The sequence below is a fragment of the Mus musculus genome, chromosome 13, assembly GCF_000001635.26.
Source record: "Mus musculus strain C57BL/6J chromosome 13, GRCm38.p6 C57BL/6J".
NCBI lineage: Eukaryota > Metazoa > Chordata > Mammalia > Rodentia > Muridae > Mus > Mus musculus.
In genome coordinates this window covers 112,845,073-112,862,582 of record NC_000079.6, presented here as the reverse complement: position 1 = coordinate 112,862,582, position 17,510 = coordinate 112,845,073, and the positions used below count along the sequence as shown (strand labels likewise).

Sequence of the window (17,510 nt, the reverse complement as noted above, 5' to 3'; positions counted from 1 at the left end):
CAGTGCTCCATGACTACCACCACCAGGCTCAAGGAAGGCACCAGGAAGGGTCAGATAGGCAGGGGCCTGTACCTGGGAGGGGTGAGATAGGTGGGGGCGTGTACCTGGGAAGGCAAGGCTAGTTATGCACTTTTGTGGCAGGAAAGGTGTAACGGATTTTGTTACAAGCCATGATGAAACCTCAATAGGATAGATCCACAAAAAACAAAAACAACAACAAAGCCACCGATACATTTCTCAATGTCTTCTAAAGGCTACTCTGACAGTCATGCAAATCTGCAATCTTTGGAGCCAATCAAATTCAAGGATAGTCACAAAGCAAGAGCAAAGCAGCTCTGCCCTGAGTCCCCTCCAGCGCCGGACTGAGCTCAGGACTGGGCTGCCTGCCAGGGCGCAACAATAGTCAAAGGGCAGGCTCGAGGAGAAATGTTAACTAGAAATTAATATCTAAGTGTCAGGAGTCTTCAGACTTAAAATAACTGTGTCTCCACCCAAACCTGGGACTGACCTATAATGCCAAAATGCCCAAAGAAACAAGATGAGTCGGTACCTCAGGAATGTGGGAGGGAAAGGGCAGGCTGTGTTCTATATAAAGAGGAAAGCCAGGAGCTGCTGTTTGTGCAGGGCTCAACTCAAAGCCTGGCCTCTATACTAATCAAGTAAACAGCTCTACTGTGCCAAGACCATGAAACATCAGGATTTCTCCAGAAATGACTTGGTTTATAAGGAACCTATCTAGACTTTTTTTTTTTTTTTTTTTTTTTATTTATATGAGTACACTGTTGCTGTCTTCACACACACCAGGAGAGGGCATCAGATCTCATTACAGATGGTTGTGATCCACTATGTGGTTGCTGGGAATGGAACTCAGGACCTTTGGAAGAGCAGTCAGTGCTCTTACCCGATGAGCCGTCTCTCCAGCTCCTATCTAGACTTTTATCTCTATGTTAAGTGCACACGTGAGGATAAGAATGTGCATATATATATATTCATATACCATATTGAGGACAAAGTCTATGTTAGTTGTCTTCCCCTATTGCGTTCCACTTGTCTGTTTTATTTCTTGTGTGGGTGTTTTGCCTCCATGTATGCCTGTGTACCATGTGCATGCCTGGTGCCCTTGCAGGCCTTAATGGGATGTTGAGTCTCCTGGGACTAGAGTTACAAACAGTTTGAGCCACTATTTAGGTGACGGGAATCAAACCCTGTCAGGGGATCTGCAAAGCTTAGACCTTAGCAGCCCCTACCAAGGCCTCTACCTCTAAAGCGGTGGTCACTCCATATTTTTCCTACATTGAAATTACAAGAGTTAAAAGTATAAAATACAAAGCATTAATAGTAACCCAAACAGATCCTTAGGTTCATCTGAAGGACAGAGGCACTGATGCTCAGATCGTGAGAACGCCACAGACCCAGCTAGGTCTGGCCCAGCACTTCAAAAGCCAATCCGAGCAGCCCGCAGAGTGCTATGGATAAAGCCCTACGGGTGTTAGCGCCTTGCCCAGCCCAGCCCTCCATGTCCTTGTTAGAGCACAGAACATGGGCTGGTTCCTTGGAACAAGTGCTAAGTTTTCCTAATAAGATAGAGAGAGAACGTTAGAGTGGTGTTCGCTCTTAGCTACTCTGAAATGAACCCCACCTCCCGTGGCAGAGCTATACCAAGGCTTGTCTCAGACAGAAGCTCTGAGACAAACTGCTGAGTCTGGACCCCGTTGCTTCCTCACCAAATTACATTACTGTAAGAGGAAAGAAAGCCTCGCAATTTTCAGAATGCTGGATCCAAAAATTGCCTAGTAACGGCTTGAAGTTGTAGCCCTGAATGTTATATGACACCTGCAATTTTTACACTGTTTTTTTTAAAGTAAACATTTACAGTTGATTATAAATCCTGAGGTCAAATTCACTTTTATGCGCCCACTCAACATGACTCTTCATTGACTGCCTTCCAAAGCTCACACTATCCTGGAACTCACACTCCTCCCAGTGCTAGGTCACATGTGTCACTGTGCCCAACCACAATGGATTTTTTTTCTAATTTTTTAAAAATACTAATGTTGTGACCAAAGGGGCGGAAAAAAAAAAGAATCTACAAATTTACATGCATTACAACTATGTGAAAATCTATTTACAAAGAAAAATAACACAGGACCATCAAGATGCCTCAGCAGGTAAGAGCACTTGCCACCAAGCCCACTAACCTGACCTCAATTCCATGACCCACATGGAGGAAGGAGACAATACTTACAAGCTGTCCTCTGGCTTCCAGAAGTACACACACACCAGTAAGTAGATATAATAATAAAAAGAACTTTTTTAAAAGATAAAAAGACAAAAAAATTTAGCTGATCTCTGCGAGCAAAGGTCTCCCTCCAAATGCTGGGAACACACCACAAAGGGATGTGTATAATTTCATAAGTAACTATGTAAGTACAAAAAGAATGTGATAAAATATAAAAACTGACCTTTAAAGACTTCTAGAATGTGTACTATCCTTGTCTTACGTCCTTAGCTCTGCCTTAGCGAGCAGTGTGGTGTCTATCTTTTCTGACGCTCCAAGCCAACTTGGAACATGGCATGTGCCAACCCACAGGCTGGCCCGGGACCGTGCAAAGTCTTTGGGAAATGTTTCCGAAAATGAAAAGAGGACACATGCGCTCCGACAGTAGCCACGACTGCCTGCCCTTCCATCATCGAGTGTCTCCTCACAAGGCAGGGAGGAGGAGAGCCACAAAGCTGCATTGCACCTCCAAAGTGTCGGCACACAGGGCAAAATTCCTGCCTATTTCGTTCTGCTACATGCAACAGCAGGGACGGAACCGCCTGTGATTAGCAGCCAGCCCGTGTCGCTGTGCCCCGGCCCCCGCAGACAGGAAGTACTTACTGCGACAAACAGCATGCAGTACATAGAGAATGAAGAGTGTCCCGAGTAGAAAGACAACCTAGGAGAAAAGGAGAGCAACGTTAGCTTTTCCTCCTAGAAGCTGAGCCTCCCCTCCCTTTTCTCCCTGTTTCTTTTTGGTGCTCCTAATGAACCCACCTGTTCACCCTTGGCAAGAGTTCCACCCCTGAGCCACACCCCAGTCCTAGACTGTTCTTGGCTTGAAAATCTCCTTGGCTCCAGAAATCAAAAGTAGAAAGAGATGGAAAAGGAAATAATCACCGGAAAGGCATACTAAAGAAAACCTCAAAAGCGGCATCACCGTTGAGTTAGGAGGCTCAGTGTTAATGCCACGGGAGGGGGCTGGATGGCTCAGCGGTTAGGAACACTTGCTAGTCTCTCAGAGGGCCCAGGTTCAATTCCCAGCACCCACAGGTAAGGCTCATAAACATGTGTAAATGCATTTCCAAGTCACCTGACATCTTCCTCCCGCCTCTGTGGGTACCAGGCAGGAGCATGGTGCATATACATGTGTGCAGACAAAATACCCACGCACAAAATAGAAAAAGTGTATTTTTAAAAAAGATTACAAGTCACCATAAATGTAAAGATGTGATCAATCTCAATGAAAATTCTATCAAATGAGACACACACACAAACCTACAACAGACAAGGAAAGCTTTAACATGAAGAACAAAGGGACCTCCTTTGAAGACATACACTATAAAGTTGTGGCATGATACTGCAGAGAGGACACACAGATTAATGAATGGACACCACCCAACAGCAGACCCACATTATAGAGTTACTTTCAACAAAAGGGCTAGTAACATTTAAAATTAAAAGTTGGGCTTGTCAATAAGGCTGAAAACACTGGGTAGTCTATGGGAAAAGAGAAATACTTTCCTTACGTTATACACAAAAGTAAATTCAAATGTTGGAAGCGCTAAACTTAAAAATGGATTTATAAAGCACAGGAGGGAACAGACTCATTAAGATCCAGAACTACAAATTATGAAAGCAGAAGATAAACTGGGTTTCCTGGAAACTTTGCAGAGGCTGGGAAGATGGCTCCCTTAGAGCAGTGCTCTTCACTCAAGCCTGAGGACTGAGTCCCGTTCTCCCGCACTGGGGAGGCTGAGACCAGCGGATCTCGGGCTCGTGGGCCAGTGAGTCTCACCTCAGCACACTCCACAGAGACACTGGCTCAAAAACCACAGTGCAGAGTAACTGAACACACATGATGCTGACCTCTGGCCTCCATGTGCACGCACGCAAACATCACACGGAACAAGAGAGGTCTTTAAAGTTTAAATTTCTATACTTCAAGGAGTATCGGTAAGAAATAAAAACCAAGCAACCGATTTGGAGAAAAAAATGTTAAAACATGTCACCCAGAGGGCATTTATTAGAGTAAGTAACTCTTACAACTCAGTAGAACAGGGAACCCATTTCTTTAGAAGGATTAGAGTGGAGCAGGGATTTCCAGATGGCAGGACACAGAGGACAAAGGCGCACACAGATATCCCACAGCGCCACGAACAGCAAACCTGCAGCACGGCTAACACAGGGAAAACTAGTAAGGAGGATGGCTAGGACCTGACTAGGGACAACTCTCCCGTTCCAGAAGAATGCAAAGGGACCCCTGGTGGCTTCCCGCAACTGTAGCACACCTCACACTCCCACTCCTCGGCACTCATTCACATAAAATACAAGGCTATTGCATGCACACAGTGTTTACAGCAGCTTCTAGCCCATCTCATTTTTATCTTTTGAGATGGGGTCTCACTGTGAAGCCCTGCCTGGCCTAGAACTTACTCTGTAGACCAGCTGGCTTCAACTCAGGGATCCCCCCCTGCCTCTGCCTCCCAAGAGCTGGGAATGAAGGGGTGTGCCACCACCGCCCGCCCCCCCCCCCCCCCCCGCTAAAGCTGCATTTTTTTTTTAGGGTCCCAAGTTAGAAACAACCTAAATATAAATCAACATTCAGACAACGGGATTAACAATCTGTAATAATCTCCTAGAAACATGGACAAATCATGAGACTGACATGTTAGTAAGAGAAGGTAGATACATCAGCGTTCTCACCGAATGATCTCACACAGTGTCCTAGAAAACATGGGATAGTAAGGACTGTAGGGACAGAAAGGTGACTCAAGGGCTGCTGAAGGGTGTGGGCTGACACAGGCGCATATGCAAACCTAACGCAATGGAACTATTCAAAACCGTGATGTAGGATGGACAGATTTCATGCCCAGCCTGTTAGCGTACAGGTCTGTTGATTTCAGTACAGTATCAAAGGCACACTGGCTGAGCCGAAGCACTGCCCACTGAGCCACATCTCAGCCCTTGAACCAGCATCCTTAGAAAAGTTTACTGACCTTCAAGTAAGTGGTCCAGAGTCATCTTATATTCTCATACATCATAATAAAACGTTTCAATAAAATTCTCCTAAGTGGAGCCTCATGACTAAACAGTAGACTAAGGATCGAGAATCGGGGTGATGGGTGGTTCAGGGCTCCACCCACGCCTTGACGGTTTACGATCTCATACGTTCCTCTGCTTGTACTCGCTTCTCCTTTCAAAGTGGTAGCCAGCTCCTCTTCCAGTCGCCCAAGCCTTGTAGCCAAGGGGTACTACTCAAAGTGACACACTCACATTAGAGATCACACACTCACCTGCCCTCCTTGACTTTCTCTTCATTCCCTTGACATATGTAGTCCTCAATATAGCCATCACTGCAGTTGATTTTTGACCAGTCTGGGTTACAGATAGCCAAGAAGTGCGGCCGCAAACTGCCTATAGTATACTTAGCGATGTCAGTCAAGGACTGACTAGCTGAGACTCCGAACAAAAAGGCTCCGACGGCTTTGTAAATGGTGGCTATGTAGGGATTGCCGACAAAGGAATTCGAATGCAAGACATTAAAGTAAACAGACAGAGATTCTCCAATACTCATCTGAAAAAGAGAGAAAAGCGGGCAGTTAAAACAGCAAGCAGGCACTTTAAACAAACAAACAAACAAAAATGTATATATATAAATCAACTGCTAAGCTGTAAATGATCTTTTACCAACTTCCCCCTTTAAATCTGCCAATTTAGGATTCTGATTCTAGAGAAAGAAAAAGCAGCGGGTTGGCTGCGGGCGCTGCCGGCGCAACGGCTATGCGAAGCTTACAGGAACTAACAGTCCCTGGCTCTCTTCTTACATTCAGATAAATTGAGCTTCAGCGATCCATCCCAAAAGACATCCTTGGCTTGTTCTAAGAACACGAACTCCCCAAAGAGAGTCCTCCTCATGTAGCTATGGTTCAATCCTATTGGTCATCATTTTCCTCAAGCATTCCTTTGAGTCAAAGACATCCAACATAGTAAAAGGAGTAAAGCCATTTTAGGGATTAAAAATACAGGATAGGGCTGGTGAGATGGCTCAGCGGTTAAGAGCACCGACTGCTCTCCTGAAGGTCCTGAGTTCAAATCCCAGCAACCACATGGTGGCTCACAACCACCCATAATGAGATCTGATGCCCTCTTCTGGGGTGTCTGAAGACCGCTACAGTGAACTTACATATAATAAATAAATAAATAAATCTTTAAATAAACAATTAAAACAAAACAGGATTAAAGCATGGATCTATGTCTGAGGCCTAAGGGCAGTACTTCAACCACCAAGGTCTCCAAGGTCTGCTTCCCAGGAGGCTCAGGGAAAGCCAGACTCCTTCAAAGAGTCCTACACTAAGAAACCAAACAATACCTGGGACTCCTCCTTCCCTAGGGGTGAGGGGGGTGTCATTGCAGGTGACCCCTCCCCTATTTTTCAATGCTTTATAAAAATGGAGTTATATATAAAATATATGTTAAAAAGTCTTCCCCAAAGCATGCTGTGGACTGCTACCTTGGTCAATCTCTCTCTCTCTCTCTCTCTCTCTCTCTCTCTCCCTCTCTCTCTCTCTCTCTCTCTCTCCCTCTCTCTCCCTCTCTCTCTCCCTCCCTGTCCCCTTCCTCCCTGTGTGTGTGTGCATGCACAACAACTTCACAGGTTTACCCACCACATGTAACACTGTGAATCCCAGCGTTTACTGGTTATCTAAGACAAGAGGATGCACTCTGTGGGCCTGCAATCTACATACACACATAGGGAACAATGAGGAAGATGAGGGCTATATAAGCCAAGCTTCCCTGGAGCCCTACTGTTTCTCTACCTCACCTTCCAGTTTTACAAACACATCCCATCAGGGAAGAGCTGTATGCAGAGCCAGCCTTGCCATAGGTGAAATAATGGCTACCTCTTAATGGAATCTCAAGGACTTGCTGCCAGCAATTCTTCCCTCGAGTCTGGCTCAATGGCTCCTGGAGCCCCTAGTCAGAGGCTTCAACTTTGCCAATGAGACTGAATTCTGTAAGCAGAGTGATTTCTTAACTTTTCAACAGGAAGCTAAACAGGAGTTTAAAACAGGAGGTGTCGATAAACTAATTGAAAGACATTGCTGGGGTCAAGTCAAAATCACTTCAACATATTACACCACACAAAAATGGTCTCCATGTTAATGAATGCATGAAACCCCTTTCTGGAGACGGGGTCGCAGGACAAGGGAACTGGACTTGGGTTCATCGCACCTGCACTACTTTGCTAAGGGTCACTCTTTTTTTTCTTTTTTTTTTTTTTTTGTCCTTCGAGACAGGGTTTCTCTGTATAGCCCTGGCTGTCCTGAACTCACTCTGTAGACCAGGCTGGCCTCGATCTCAGAAATCCACCTGCCTCTGCCTCCCGAGTGCTGGGATTAAAGGCGTGCACCACCATGCCCAGTGCTAAGGGTCACTCTTACGAGCAACCACTGCCCTGTTTTAAAGATTATATTGCTTCTTTGGGTCACGAAGGGGACTTCTGCTAATTCTGGAAGGGCTGCTAGTGAGAAGAGTTCTCTAGCACATTATGGAGTTCATCTTTGGTGGTGTGGGAGGCAGACCACGTGCATTAACATCATTTTAGCAGCAGGGATTTCTTTCCACACCTCAGAACTCAACTGGTCCAGAATGAGGAGTGCAGCTCGCGCCTCACACCCAGCACCAGCTGGAGGCACTCAAACTCTGCCCCTGCCTCTGAGGGAGGAACCAGCTTTCTGATTTGCAGAGCACCAGCTGACCTACACAAGTGGCATACATAAAGTAAAACATGTACCGGGGTGGTGGTATGGCTCTAAGGGTGTCTCGTACTTATTTTTTAAAGTTACATGCTCTGCTCTTTAAGAGAAACAGCCAGAATAAACTCTAAATCAAGCTTTCTTTATTCCATCTGCACACGACAGTCATATTCTTCAACTCATTTAATACTTTGTCCTGCCCTTTGGTCTATTATCCCTTGGTCTTAATCTTTGGTCAAGTCTACAGCTAGCAAATTGTGGAATTAATCCTACAACTCAAAGTACGTCTCACGGCTCATTTACTGACAACAGTAAAGGTTCAATATTATTAACGCACTGAAGACGACGTCTTGGACACTGAAGCAGAATCCTCGGAAGGTGGCAATTTTCTACATCGCTGCTCATCCCCTCCCCCACCCCCCCCATGGGCCTATGCTCACAGCATTCTCTTTTCAGCTCCTGCATGTCCCCACCAAAGACTATGCCACACAGCATCGGTACAGCGCTCTTCCATTCATTCGGGGCCTGCTAGCCCAGAAGTCTGAAATCGCTGGCACACCTCCATTGCACCTCTTCCAAGCAGCTCTCCTTGCTTCCACTCCTTTAGGGCCTCCCGAGTCTTTCTCCATAGCCAAGACTGAGTCGCTGGAGTGAACAGACTTTTATTAACCCCGTTCACCGACACTGCTCCCTGACCGCTTCCTTGCACTGAAATCCTCCCTTGTCTCCGGGTTTCTTACAGCCTTTATCACCAGTGCAGATACAGATACAGATAGATCATCTGCAGGTCATGCCAAAGGTTTGTGCAAAGTCTGAACCAATATTGATTATAAATGATTTACCCCCTCTTTATATACAACTCTGATTAAGGAGTGCCTGAAAAAACCTGAACTGATAAGTAAACTAGAATGACTTTAAATTAGTGCATGAAGCTGCTGTCCTAAGCAAAATTTGTTTATGCTGATGCTAATTAAAAAATAGGAGCTGACAGGAGTTTAATATCTGTTTACTTTGTAAAAGGTTACGTACACACATGCACGCGCGTGTAAGTGTGTGTGTGTGTGTGGGGGGTGTGTATGTGTGGTGTGTGTGTGTGTGTGTGTGTGTGTGTGTGTGTGTGTGTGTGGTGTGTGTGCATGTGGTGTGTGGTGTGTGTGTGTGTGTGTGTGTGTGTGTGTGTGTGTGTGTGTGGTGTGTGTGTGGTGTGTGTGTGGTGTGTGTGTGTGACACACACATTGAAGTCAGAGAACAACTTGTTCCCTCCTTTCAGTTCCCTCCTTTCACCGTGGGTGTCCCAGGGAGTGAGCTTAGGTCCTCTTTAGCAGCGAGCCCCTGTATCTGATGAGCAACCTCACCTGTCACCTGTCCATTTAACAAGTCTCTTACTGCACCTTCACAATAAGAATATATACTTCAAGGAGCTTGATTCATATTAATTCACTTGTCATTTTACTAAGTGTAAAGATAACTTCTGAAAGACCATGCTGGAAGTTTTTAAATTTGTATTTATGTGCACATGTGTCTTTCTGTGCATGTCACAGGTGACCACAGAGGCCAGAAGAGGGTGTCAAATTCTCTGAGGCTGAAGGTACAGGTAGTTGTAAGCCACTCAGCATGGGTGCTGGGAATGAGCCTGGATACGCTGGAGGACGAGTAACCACCGAGTTCTCACTCCAGTCAAATACTTTCTACTTTCTTTTCTTTCTTTTCCTTCCTCTCTCCCTCTTCCTTCCCCTCCCCCACGTCTTTCTTTCTTAGCTCCAAGTTAATAAAGCACCATTCCCATTTTGGACTGCTGTGTTGGACCCTGGACGCTACACAGGCTCTGCAAACCCCCACCGCACAGCAGAGACCCCTGCTCTGCCACTGCCCTCCACTCTAGTGGGTCCTCCAATGTCACCTGACAGAGTAGACTAGAGAGGACAGTACACCCAGTGCTTTAAATGAATCTTGTCCAACATCAGCTACTATTTGCAACAATAAGATCCCTTCTTAAATTATTTACAATGTTTAAGCTAAAAATGTCTGCTTGTTTGCTGTTTGTCTTAAAAGGCTTATTGTGGTTTATTCTCTCTCTCTCTCTCTCTCTCTCTCTCTCTCTCTCTCTCTCATGCATTTTTTGCATTTTTTGGCTTTGGGTTTTGTTTTGTTTTGTTTTGTTTTGTTTTGTTTTAATGAGCTACAGTCTCACTAAGTAGTCTACACTGGTCTTGACCTTACAATCCTCCTGCATGCACCACCTGGCTCAAGGACCAATGAAGACTTCACAGCTTCTCAGGAGGCTGAGACAGAAAGAGTGCCTGAGCCCAGGAGTTGATGCCCAGGCTAGGGAACACACAGACCCTGTCTCGAACAGATGACTTCCTGCTACAAACCATCGTGGGCTTGTTTCCTTTACTAGTAAAAGCTCAGTGTAGAGATCTAGACAGACTAACGGAATCCCTGAGCTCTTAAACCTCTGCCATGCTGTGGGACAATCACCTATATTATTGTACAATTCCCACCACTACCACCAGATTCCAGGAACAGTTCCAGGCAAGTGGCTAGGGCATGCCAGGCTCCAGGACAGCCCATGGAAATGCTAAGACTGAGAGAGCAGCGTCCTGCCTTTCAGAATCTCAGGCTCTATGAAATACACATTTATACAGTAAAAGGTTTCTCTTCATTAGTTACCATAATTTATGAATTCTTTACTAGTCAGATACTGTGATGATTTTAATGATATTTCCAAGTTAATTAAATGTTAATTTAACATTAACTCTAAAGTTGACAAGGTAAAGTTGACAAAAAAAAATTAGCACAAAATATACATAGACCAATTTAGGCTCAAATTACATATTTTTACTCTTTTGACCTTATTTAAAATAGCTCCATAAAATAAGCCTTCCATTAAAGTTTTTTTAAAATCCTGAGGGATATACATTCAATCATTAATAATAAACTACCATCGCAAGAGTAAAAAGGCGCATGTTCAAAAGTTATAAACTTGGAAAAGCAGGTTTGACTTACAACGATAATACAGAATGGAATGACTATTCCACCTAATAAGGCATAAGGTATGGTGTCTTCCTTGTAAGGGTACTTGATGGAGTCATCATTACAGAATATTCCTCGCTGGAAGGGGGTATGCCTTGAAGTAAGAATTGCAAAAGGCAATCCAGCTAGCAAAAGGGAATAAATAAAAATATCATTAAAAATTATCGAAACTGATCAATGGCAACAACCATCCCGAAAAGACTTTAGAGATGCGATTGCTTTGAACGTCAGTCAGAGCACATGTAAAAGGGAATGCGGAATGCATGCAGCGGAAGTTAGAAGGATCGCAGTGTAGGGTAAATGTGCTTTCTTCTACAGGAAACAAAGCTTCGAGACTCCGTCAGCCACTCTAACACAGGCATCTTCCAACCTTTGTTCCCACCCAAATACAGCAATTGTGGGAAGTCGCTTCTCACACTTGTCTTTAACTGCCAAGTTTCCAGCACTTTCTTAACCTTCTGTCACGGACTTTGTTTCTGAAGAAAACATTTTAACATTCCCCATTTTATACTTTTTCAAAAAACGACAATATTTAGACAGGCCACAGTCACAGCTAGGTTATGACAGTGCCTAAAGAAAGTGTTCATTTGTTTCTTTCCATTATTCAGAGGACACTAGAGCAGCCTTGGAATGGACCCTGAAGTTGAATCAACTTTCAAAGACAGCCAGTGATGTCAAGCCTAAAGCCTCCTAACACACACGTGCTGTGTCATTAATGTTTCCTGTAAAGGTTGTGTCCCACACTCACCCCTTAAAATGTTTAAACTTTGTCTAAATATAAATTTCGAGAATTCAGCTCTTCATGTCATTAAATAGTTACATCTATCAGTTACAGCTTTCTGCTTTATAACTAGAGATGTAGTTCTGCAGAAACCCAACATCCACTTCAAGACTGGCCCGAGTCTGAAGGCTCTCCCTTTGGTGTCCCGTTCTGCCCACTGCGCCAGCCTGTCTGAAGCAGCTTTCTCTCCATGAGGCTCCAGTCCCTGACCCATGACTGAATGGCAACCAAATCTGCTACTGTTTATCACAGTATCAGTTCTGTCCAAAGTACAAGGGAAGAAAGGAGCAAATAACAACCACATTTCTTCCATTGCTCGCTCTTCTAGGTATCTTCCCACCTTCATTTAGACACTGACTCATCAATCAAAGTACATTTCTTTATGTGAATCAATTTGCCAGTAATGGCTGCTAACTCTTGAAAAAAATCTTTAAAATGCCACAGGCCTCCCTAAAGCCTTGCTTGTGATAACTGCCGAGCTGGCTTTGCTGGCCTCCCCTTCTCACTGCAGCCTCTCACTGCCTCCAGACTCCTCCAATTCACAGCATGCCTGCATAGGGTAATGCGATGGGATGCCCAAGCCTTTGCTACATACGCCATAGAGCACAACTTCAGTACACTCACACGAACCTTCCACACTTATCAACACATGATGTAGCAGTAGATTCACCCGGCTGAGGCTCCAGTTGCTGCCTGTCCCACACAGCAACTGAGCCCTTAACCTTCAACCAATTCCACTATTCCAGCTGGATGGACGTTATCTCACATTTACAAAGAACTATCACTTCTATGGCTCACCTGATTTGTAAGAACTCTGCACACAGCACTGTAAACTACTGTCCTCACAGCACATTTCTGAACTGGTTGTATTTTTTCACTAAGTACTGCTTCTTTCTGCACTAAGATGCTCAGTACAAAAGTTACACGCAGAGCATTGGCACTTGAAACTCTTTAGATTCTTTGTCTTTAGTATAAGGAAAAATTTGTATTGATAGTCTCAAATATACTGAAAAAATATTCATATACATATCCATTAACAATAAGGTTCTTCTCCACATAAAAAAATCATGTTAGAAATTACTCTTAAATTTACAGGAAAAAAAAGTTTGTATTTCTCAAGATGGAGGAAAACATTTACAAGTGTGATAAATGGTCCATTTTAAAATACAGAATGTGTAAGTGGGTAAACACCGAATACGCTGTACACAAGACCCTTGGTGCTCTCAGGATTATAAGGCTGAGTAAAACACAATACATAATCACCCCAGAGAAGAGCAGGAAAAGAAGGCTGGTGCACCTTTATGTGTGCCTAGTCATGAGCTGTTCAGAATGTGAGTCCCAGTAGGAGGGGTGCAGGAGAAAAATCGTAATGGCTGGTTTCCATATCTACAAAGCAGAAAGAGAATGTGCACCAGGAGCGCAATATGAAAAGCAACCACAGAGTAATGGCGGTCTTCAAAGGATGAGCAAAGAAAACCCAGTGAGACCTCTCAGAAATACAAGACTGAATCCATCGGGGCTGGCACAAGGCACTGGCCCACAAACAAAGAGGCCACGGAGCACATTTACAGAGAAAGAAGGGACTAGCAGGATGGAAAAGGTAGCTTGGCTTCCCCGGTGCCAGAAGGCCTCGATGGTCCCACTATCTCAGGCTGCTCAGTACCTTGTATCTGTTTCAACGAACAACAAGTTTTACTTAAGCTAATGAGAAAACAGTTTCTACTCCTTGCAAAAACCTTAATCTAACCATTCTTTCAACAGGGACAGCACAAAGGTTGCTTTTAGTTTTTTGGTTAATCTATACAGTATAGGGAACACTTCCAACTCAAATCCTTGTTTGCATTTCTAATTATTTCCTTAGAACATTTCTATGTAACATCAAGGCATATAAGCATTATCATTTTGACCAAATTATTTCTCCCAAAGTGTAGCTGTACAGCACTAACTTACTATAGCCACAGTGCACAAATACGGAATATCTATGTGTACATCTTGTGCATGCATATGCTCACAAAGGACAGAGAAGGCATCAGCTGCCCCTCAAATTGAAATTGCAGGTGGTTATGAGCCACCCAGTGTAGGTGCTGGGAACCCACCCCAATCCTCTGCCAGAGCAGCAAGTGCTCTAACCACAGAGTCACCGCCACCAATTTCCTCGCCTATTTCAAATAACCTTAAAATGTAACATGTATCACAAAATCCATCTATTGTAAATTTACCACGCCAGCAATACAGTCTCAGACTATTATTATACCTGGAAACGTTCATGGGCTAGTGTGCCCTTCAGTTCATACTCCTTGCCAGAACCTAGAGCAACCACATTCCTGCTTTTGGGCATATTTATTTATCTCATATGAGTTCACTGTTGCTGTCTTAAGACACACCAGAAGAGGGCACTGGGTTCCATTACAAATGGTTGTGAGCCACCATGTGGTTCCTGGGAACTGAACTCAGGACCTAGCTCTGGAAGAGGAGTGAGTGCTCTTAACCACTGAGCCACCTCTCCAGTCCTCACATGGTATTTTCTATGTAGTTCATATTACATACTATAATGTCCTTCATGCTAATTTGTTTTGGGAGTGTGTTTTTCTTTTTATTGATATATTATCCTGCTGTACATGCAGAGGACATTTGGTTTAGCCATTCACCAGCTAATGGACATCTCAGCTGTGTCCAGTTTGGGGATATTATGACGACATATTACTTTGAACATTCACATGCAAGTCTTCGTGTGGATGTATTTTCATTTCTAACTGGCAGACACCTGCAAGTGGGATCACTGCGTCCGTGGGAAGCGCATGCTTAACTTTAGCTTCCAAATTATTTTCCAAAAAGCCTACAGCCCTTTACACTGCCATGTCCTGATTTTGAATATGCCCAATGGCCAATCACAATGAACCTTTTTAAAATTCAAGTTCTCTGAATAGTCAACTCATCCATGAAATAGAATAGCTTTCTGTTTCTAATAGTGAATATCTTTAATGATACAAAAGAAAATATGACATGTTAACTTTTAACTTATAAAATCTTCATAGAAAAAAAAATTTTCCCCATCTTCCACCAGAGATAGGAAAAGATAGCTAAAAATGTCAATGTCTTTAACTGCCTCTTGCACACATACTCAGGATCTTGGAACCATAAGAGAAATACTTAGAAACTGTTTCAGTTAGAAAGATTGAGCAAAACTGAGAAACTGGCTAAAAAACTCTCTTACATGAAAAAAACTCAGCTGGGCAGTGGTGGCATACACCCATAATTCCAGCATTCAGGAGACAAAGGTGGTGAATCTCTGAGTTCAAAGCCAGCCTAGTCTCCTAGTCTTCAGAGTGAGTCCCAGGACAACAGGGCTACATAGAGAAACCCTGTCTCAAAAAAAGAAAAGAAAAAAGCCACCAAACAAACAAACAAACAAACACAAAAACCTCTTCCAATGTTAGGGAAATGCAAATGACTCCAACAAGTTAATGTTTAAAGGTTATCAAAACATAATCTATATACACCCAGAGTCAATGCTGTTGCATAGATATTCCAGCCCTATTTTATACAGTATGACATTTTATGAACATAAAACATATCAAGTGCCAAAGAGAGAGTGCGGGGCAGTGGACGGCGGGGAGTAAGGGGAGTGGGAGAAAACCCGTGTCCAGTTCCGGTGCTCTGGACAGGCGGACACAGGAGGACTGCCACATGCTTTCCACATGGCCCCCGGTGGGTGTCTGGCTGCGTGATGGACCCCAGCTCGGTGGGTGGTGGACATGGGGCAGTCCTAGGTACCAGGTTCTCAGCCTTGGGCATCTCATGCTGGATACCACGGAAGAGCTGAGAACAGAATGGGGGCCCTGGGGGCAGCTTGGCCAGTCCCGGGGCCAAAGGGAGGAGAGGGCAGGAGAGAGGGGACGCTGGATGATTCCCACGCGGGTGAGAGTCCTTGGTCCAGTCCGTAGCAGGAGCGTAGGAAGGCCTTCCAGTGGGAGGTTAGACGCAGCTCATTAGGGGAAAGCCTATCCAAGTATGGCAGGTCTTGACGAGCAGAGACAGTCTATGGTTTTAGGGCTTTATTGTAGAAAGGCAGAGAAAAAGAGAAGGTAGAAAGAGAGAGAGGGGCCTGGCATGACCATGTGGGGGGTGGGGGAGAGAGAAGGATGGCTAGAGAGTAAGAAAGGTGAAAGCTTAAAGAGAGCACGGAGGGGCTAAGCAGCCCCTTTTATAGTGGGCTGGGCCATCAGACAACTGTGGGGAGGAGCATACTTGGCTATAGTCAGGTAACTGTGGGGTGGAGTCTAGCCAGAATGCCAGGAGCTTGGGACACTGTCTGCGTGACTGATAGTCACACACCTCTCCTGTGGGGGCTGTGGGGGCGGTCACTTCGATAGGAGCCAGGGGTCCAGGAGACATGACTGAACACCTTCTGTACCATATAGGTGGAAATCAGCACCCATTGGGTCCCCTGGAGTCCAACACCTATGCTGTACTGGAGACCAGGCTGCCTGTGCACAGCCCACTGCCCCACAAGAGAGTGGTTTCCAACTCCAGAGCCTACAGCAGCAGCCACTCAAGGGCACAGCCTACAGCAGCATGCCATTCAAGGGCACATTGCCTCAGAGCTAAGCGGCGCAGACATTGATGTCAAGGGCCCAGAGCTCTGTTGAAGATCAAGGAAAGAACCACCTCAAAAGTCCACAAGAGGAAGTGACCCCATTGGAAGGCCGCTGAGCAGCAGATGGCTCCCACCAAGCAGAGAGGAGGTGGCCACCTGCAAAATGTTTCAAAATATTTCATAATCTCAATGTAGTATCTGCATGGGGGTGTATGAAGCCCAAAGAACCCACAGTAAAGGGAAGACTGTAGAATAATGGATCAATTGTTATTTCTGCCACCTGACTATAACCCTGGGCTTAGCAGACATGTGATAGATGAATGTATTTAGTCTTTGTCTTAAGTTAGGTTTCACTGCAGTGAAGAGACACCATGACTAAGGCAACTCATAAAGAGAAACTTTTCACTGGGACTGGCTTACAGTTTCATAGGTTCAGTCCATTACCATCATGGCCGAAAGCATGGCAGCATACAGGCAGACATGGTGCTGGAGAAGCTGATTTGAAAGCAACTAGAAGAGAGACTGGCTTCTGCAGGCAGCCAGGAGGTGGTTCTCTCTTCCACACTGGGTGGGGGGAGCTTAAGTATACGAATTCAAAGCCCACCCCAACAGTGACACACATCCTCCAACAAGGCCACACCTACTCCTACACCCCCAAATAGTGTCACTCTGTGGGCCAAGTATATTCAAACCACCACATTCTACTCCCTCACCTCCACAGGCTTGTTCGAAATATATGAGTCTGTGGGGGCCATACCTAGCCATAACATAGCAGATCACATACTTCCAGTATATCATGGCACAGAATACATTTCCGTACCAAAACATCATAGTGAAGGAACTACTGGACAAATGGAAGACCAAAAACCAGCTGGGCAAACTCCAAACTCCGCATTTCCAACTCCTTTCGTCGTTGTTGGCTGCAACACAATTCTTTTCCTTTGGCTGGTTCCAACTCCTGGTTAGGCTTTCCTCAGCAGTATCCCATGGCTCTGGCATATCTAACATCTTGGGGTCTCCAAGGCAACTTCAACTTCACGTTTCTTGTTCCAATATCTGGGAGTCCAGATTTTCTGG

The 17,510-nt window shown here is 44.8% G+C and overlaps 1 protein-coding gene across 2 annotated transcripts in view; it reads right to left on the bottom strand.

Annotated features, from left to right (window-relative positions):
• Window positions 1-17,510, bottom strand: part of Plpp1 (phospholipid phosphatase 1) — a 67,118-nt gene that overhangs the window by 5,312 nt on the left and 44,296 nt on the right. The window contains exons 2-4 of one of the 2 annotated variants that reach the window (NM_008903.2): window positions 11,029-11,180; window positions 5,557-5,837; window positions 2,882-2,939 (exon numbers count right to left, since the gene is read on the bottom strand). In NM_008903.2, the coding sequence (NP_032929.1) occupies window positions 2,882-2,939; window positions 5,557-5,837; window positions 11,029-11,180 (491 nt within the window). The remainder of the gene's footprint in view (window positions 1-2,881; window positions 2,940-5,556; window positions 5,838-11,028; window positions 11,181-17,510) is intronic. The other variant, NM_008247.3, reaches the window with a different exon arrangement.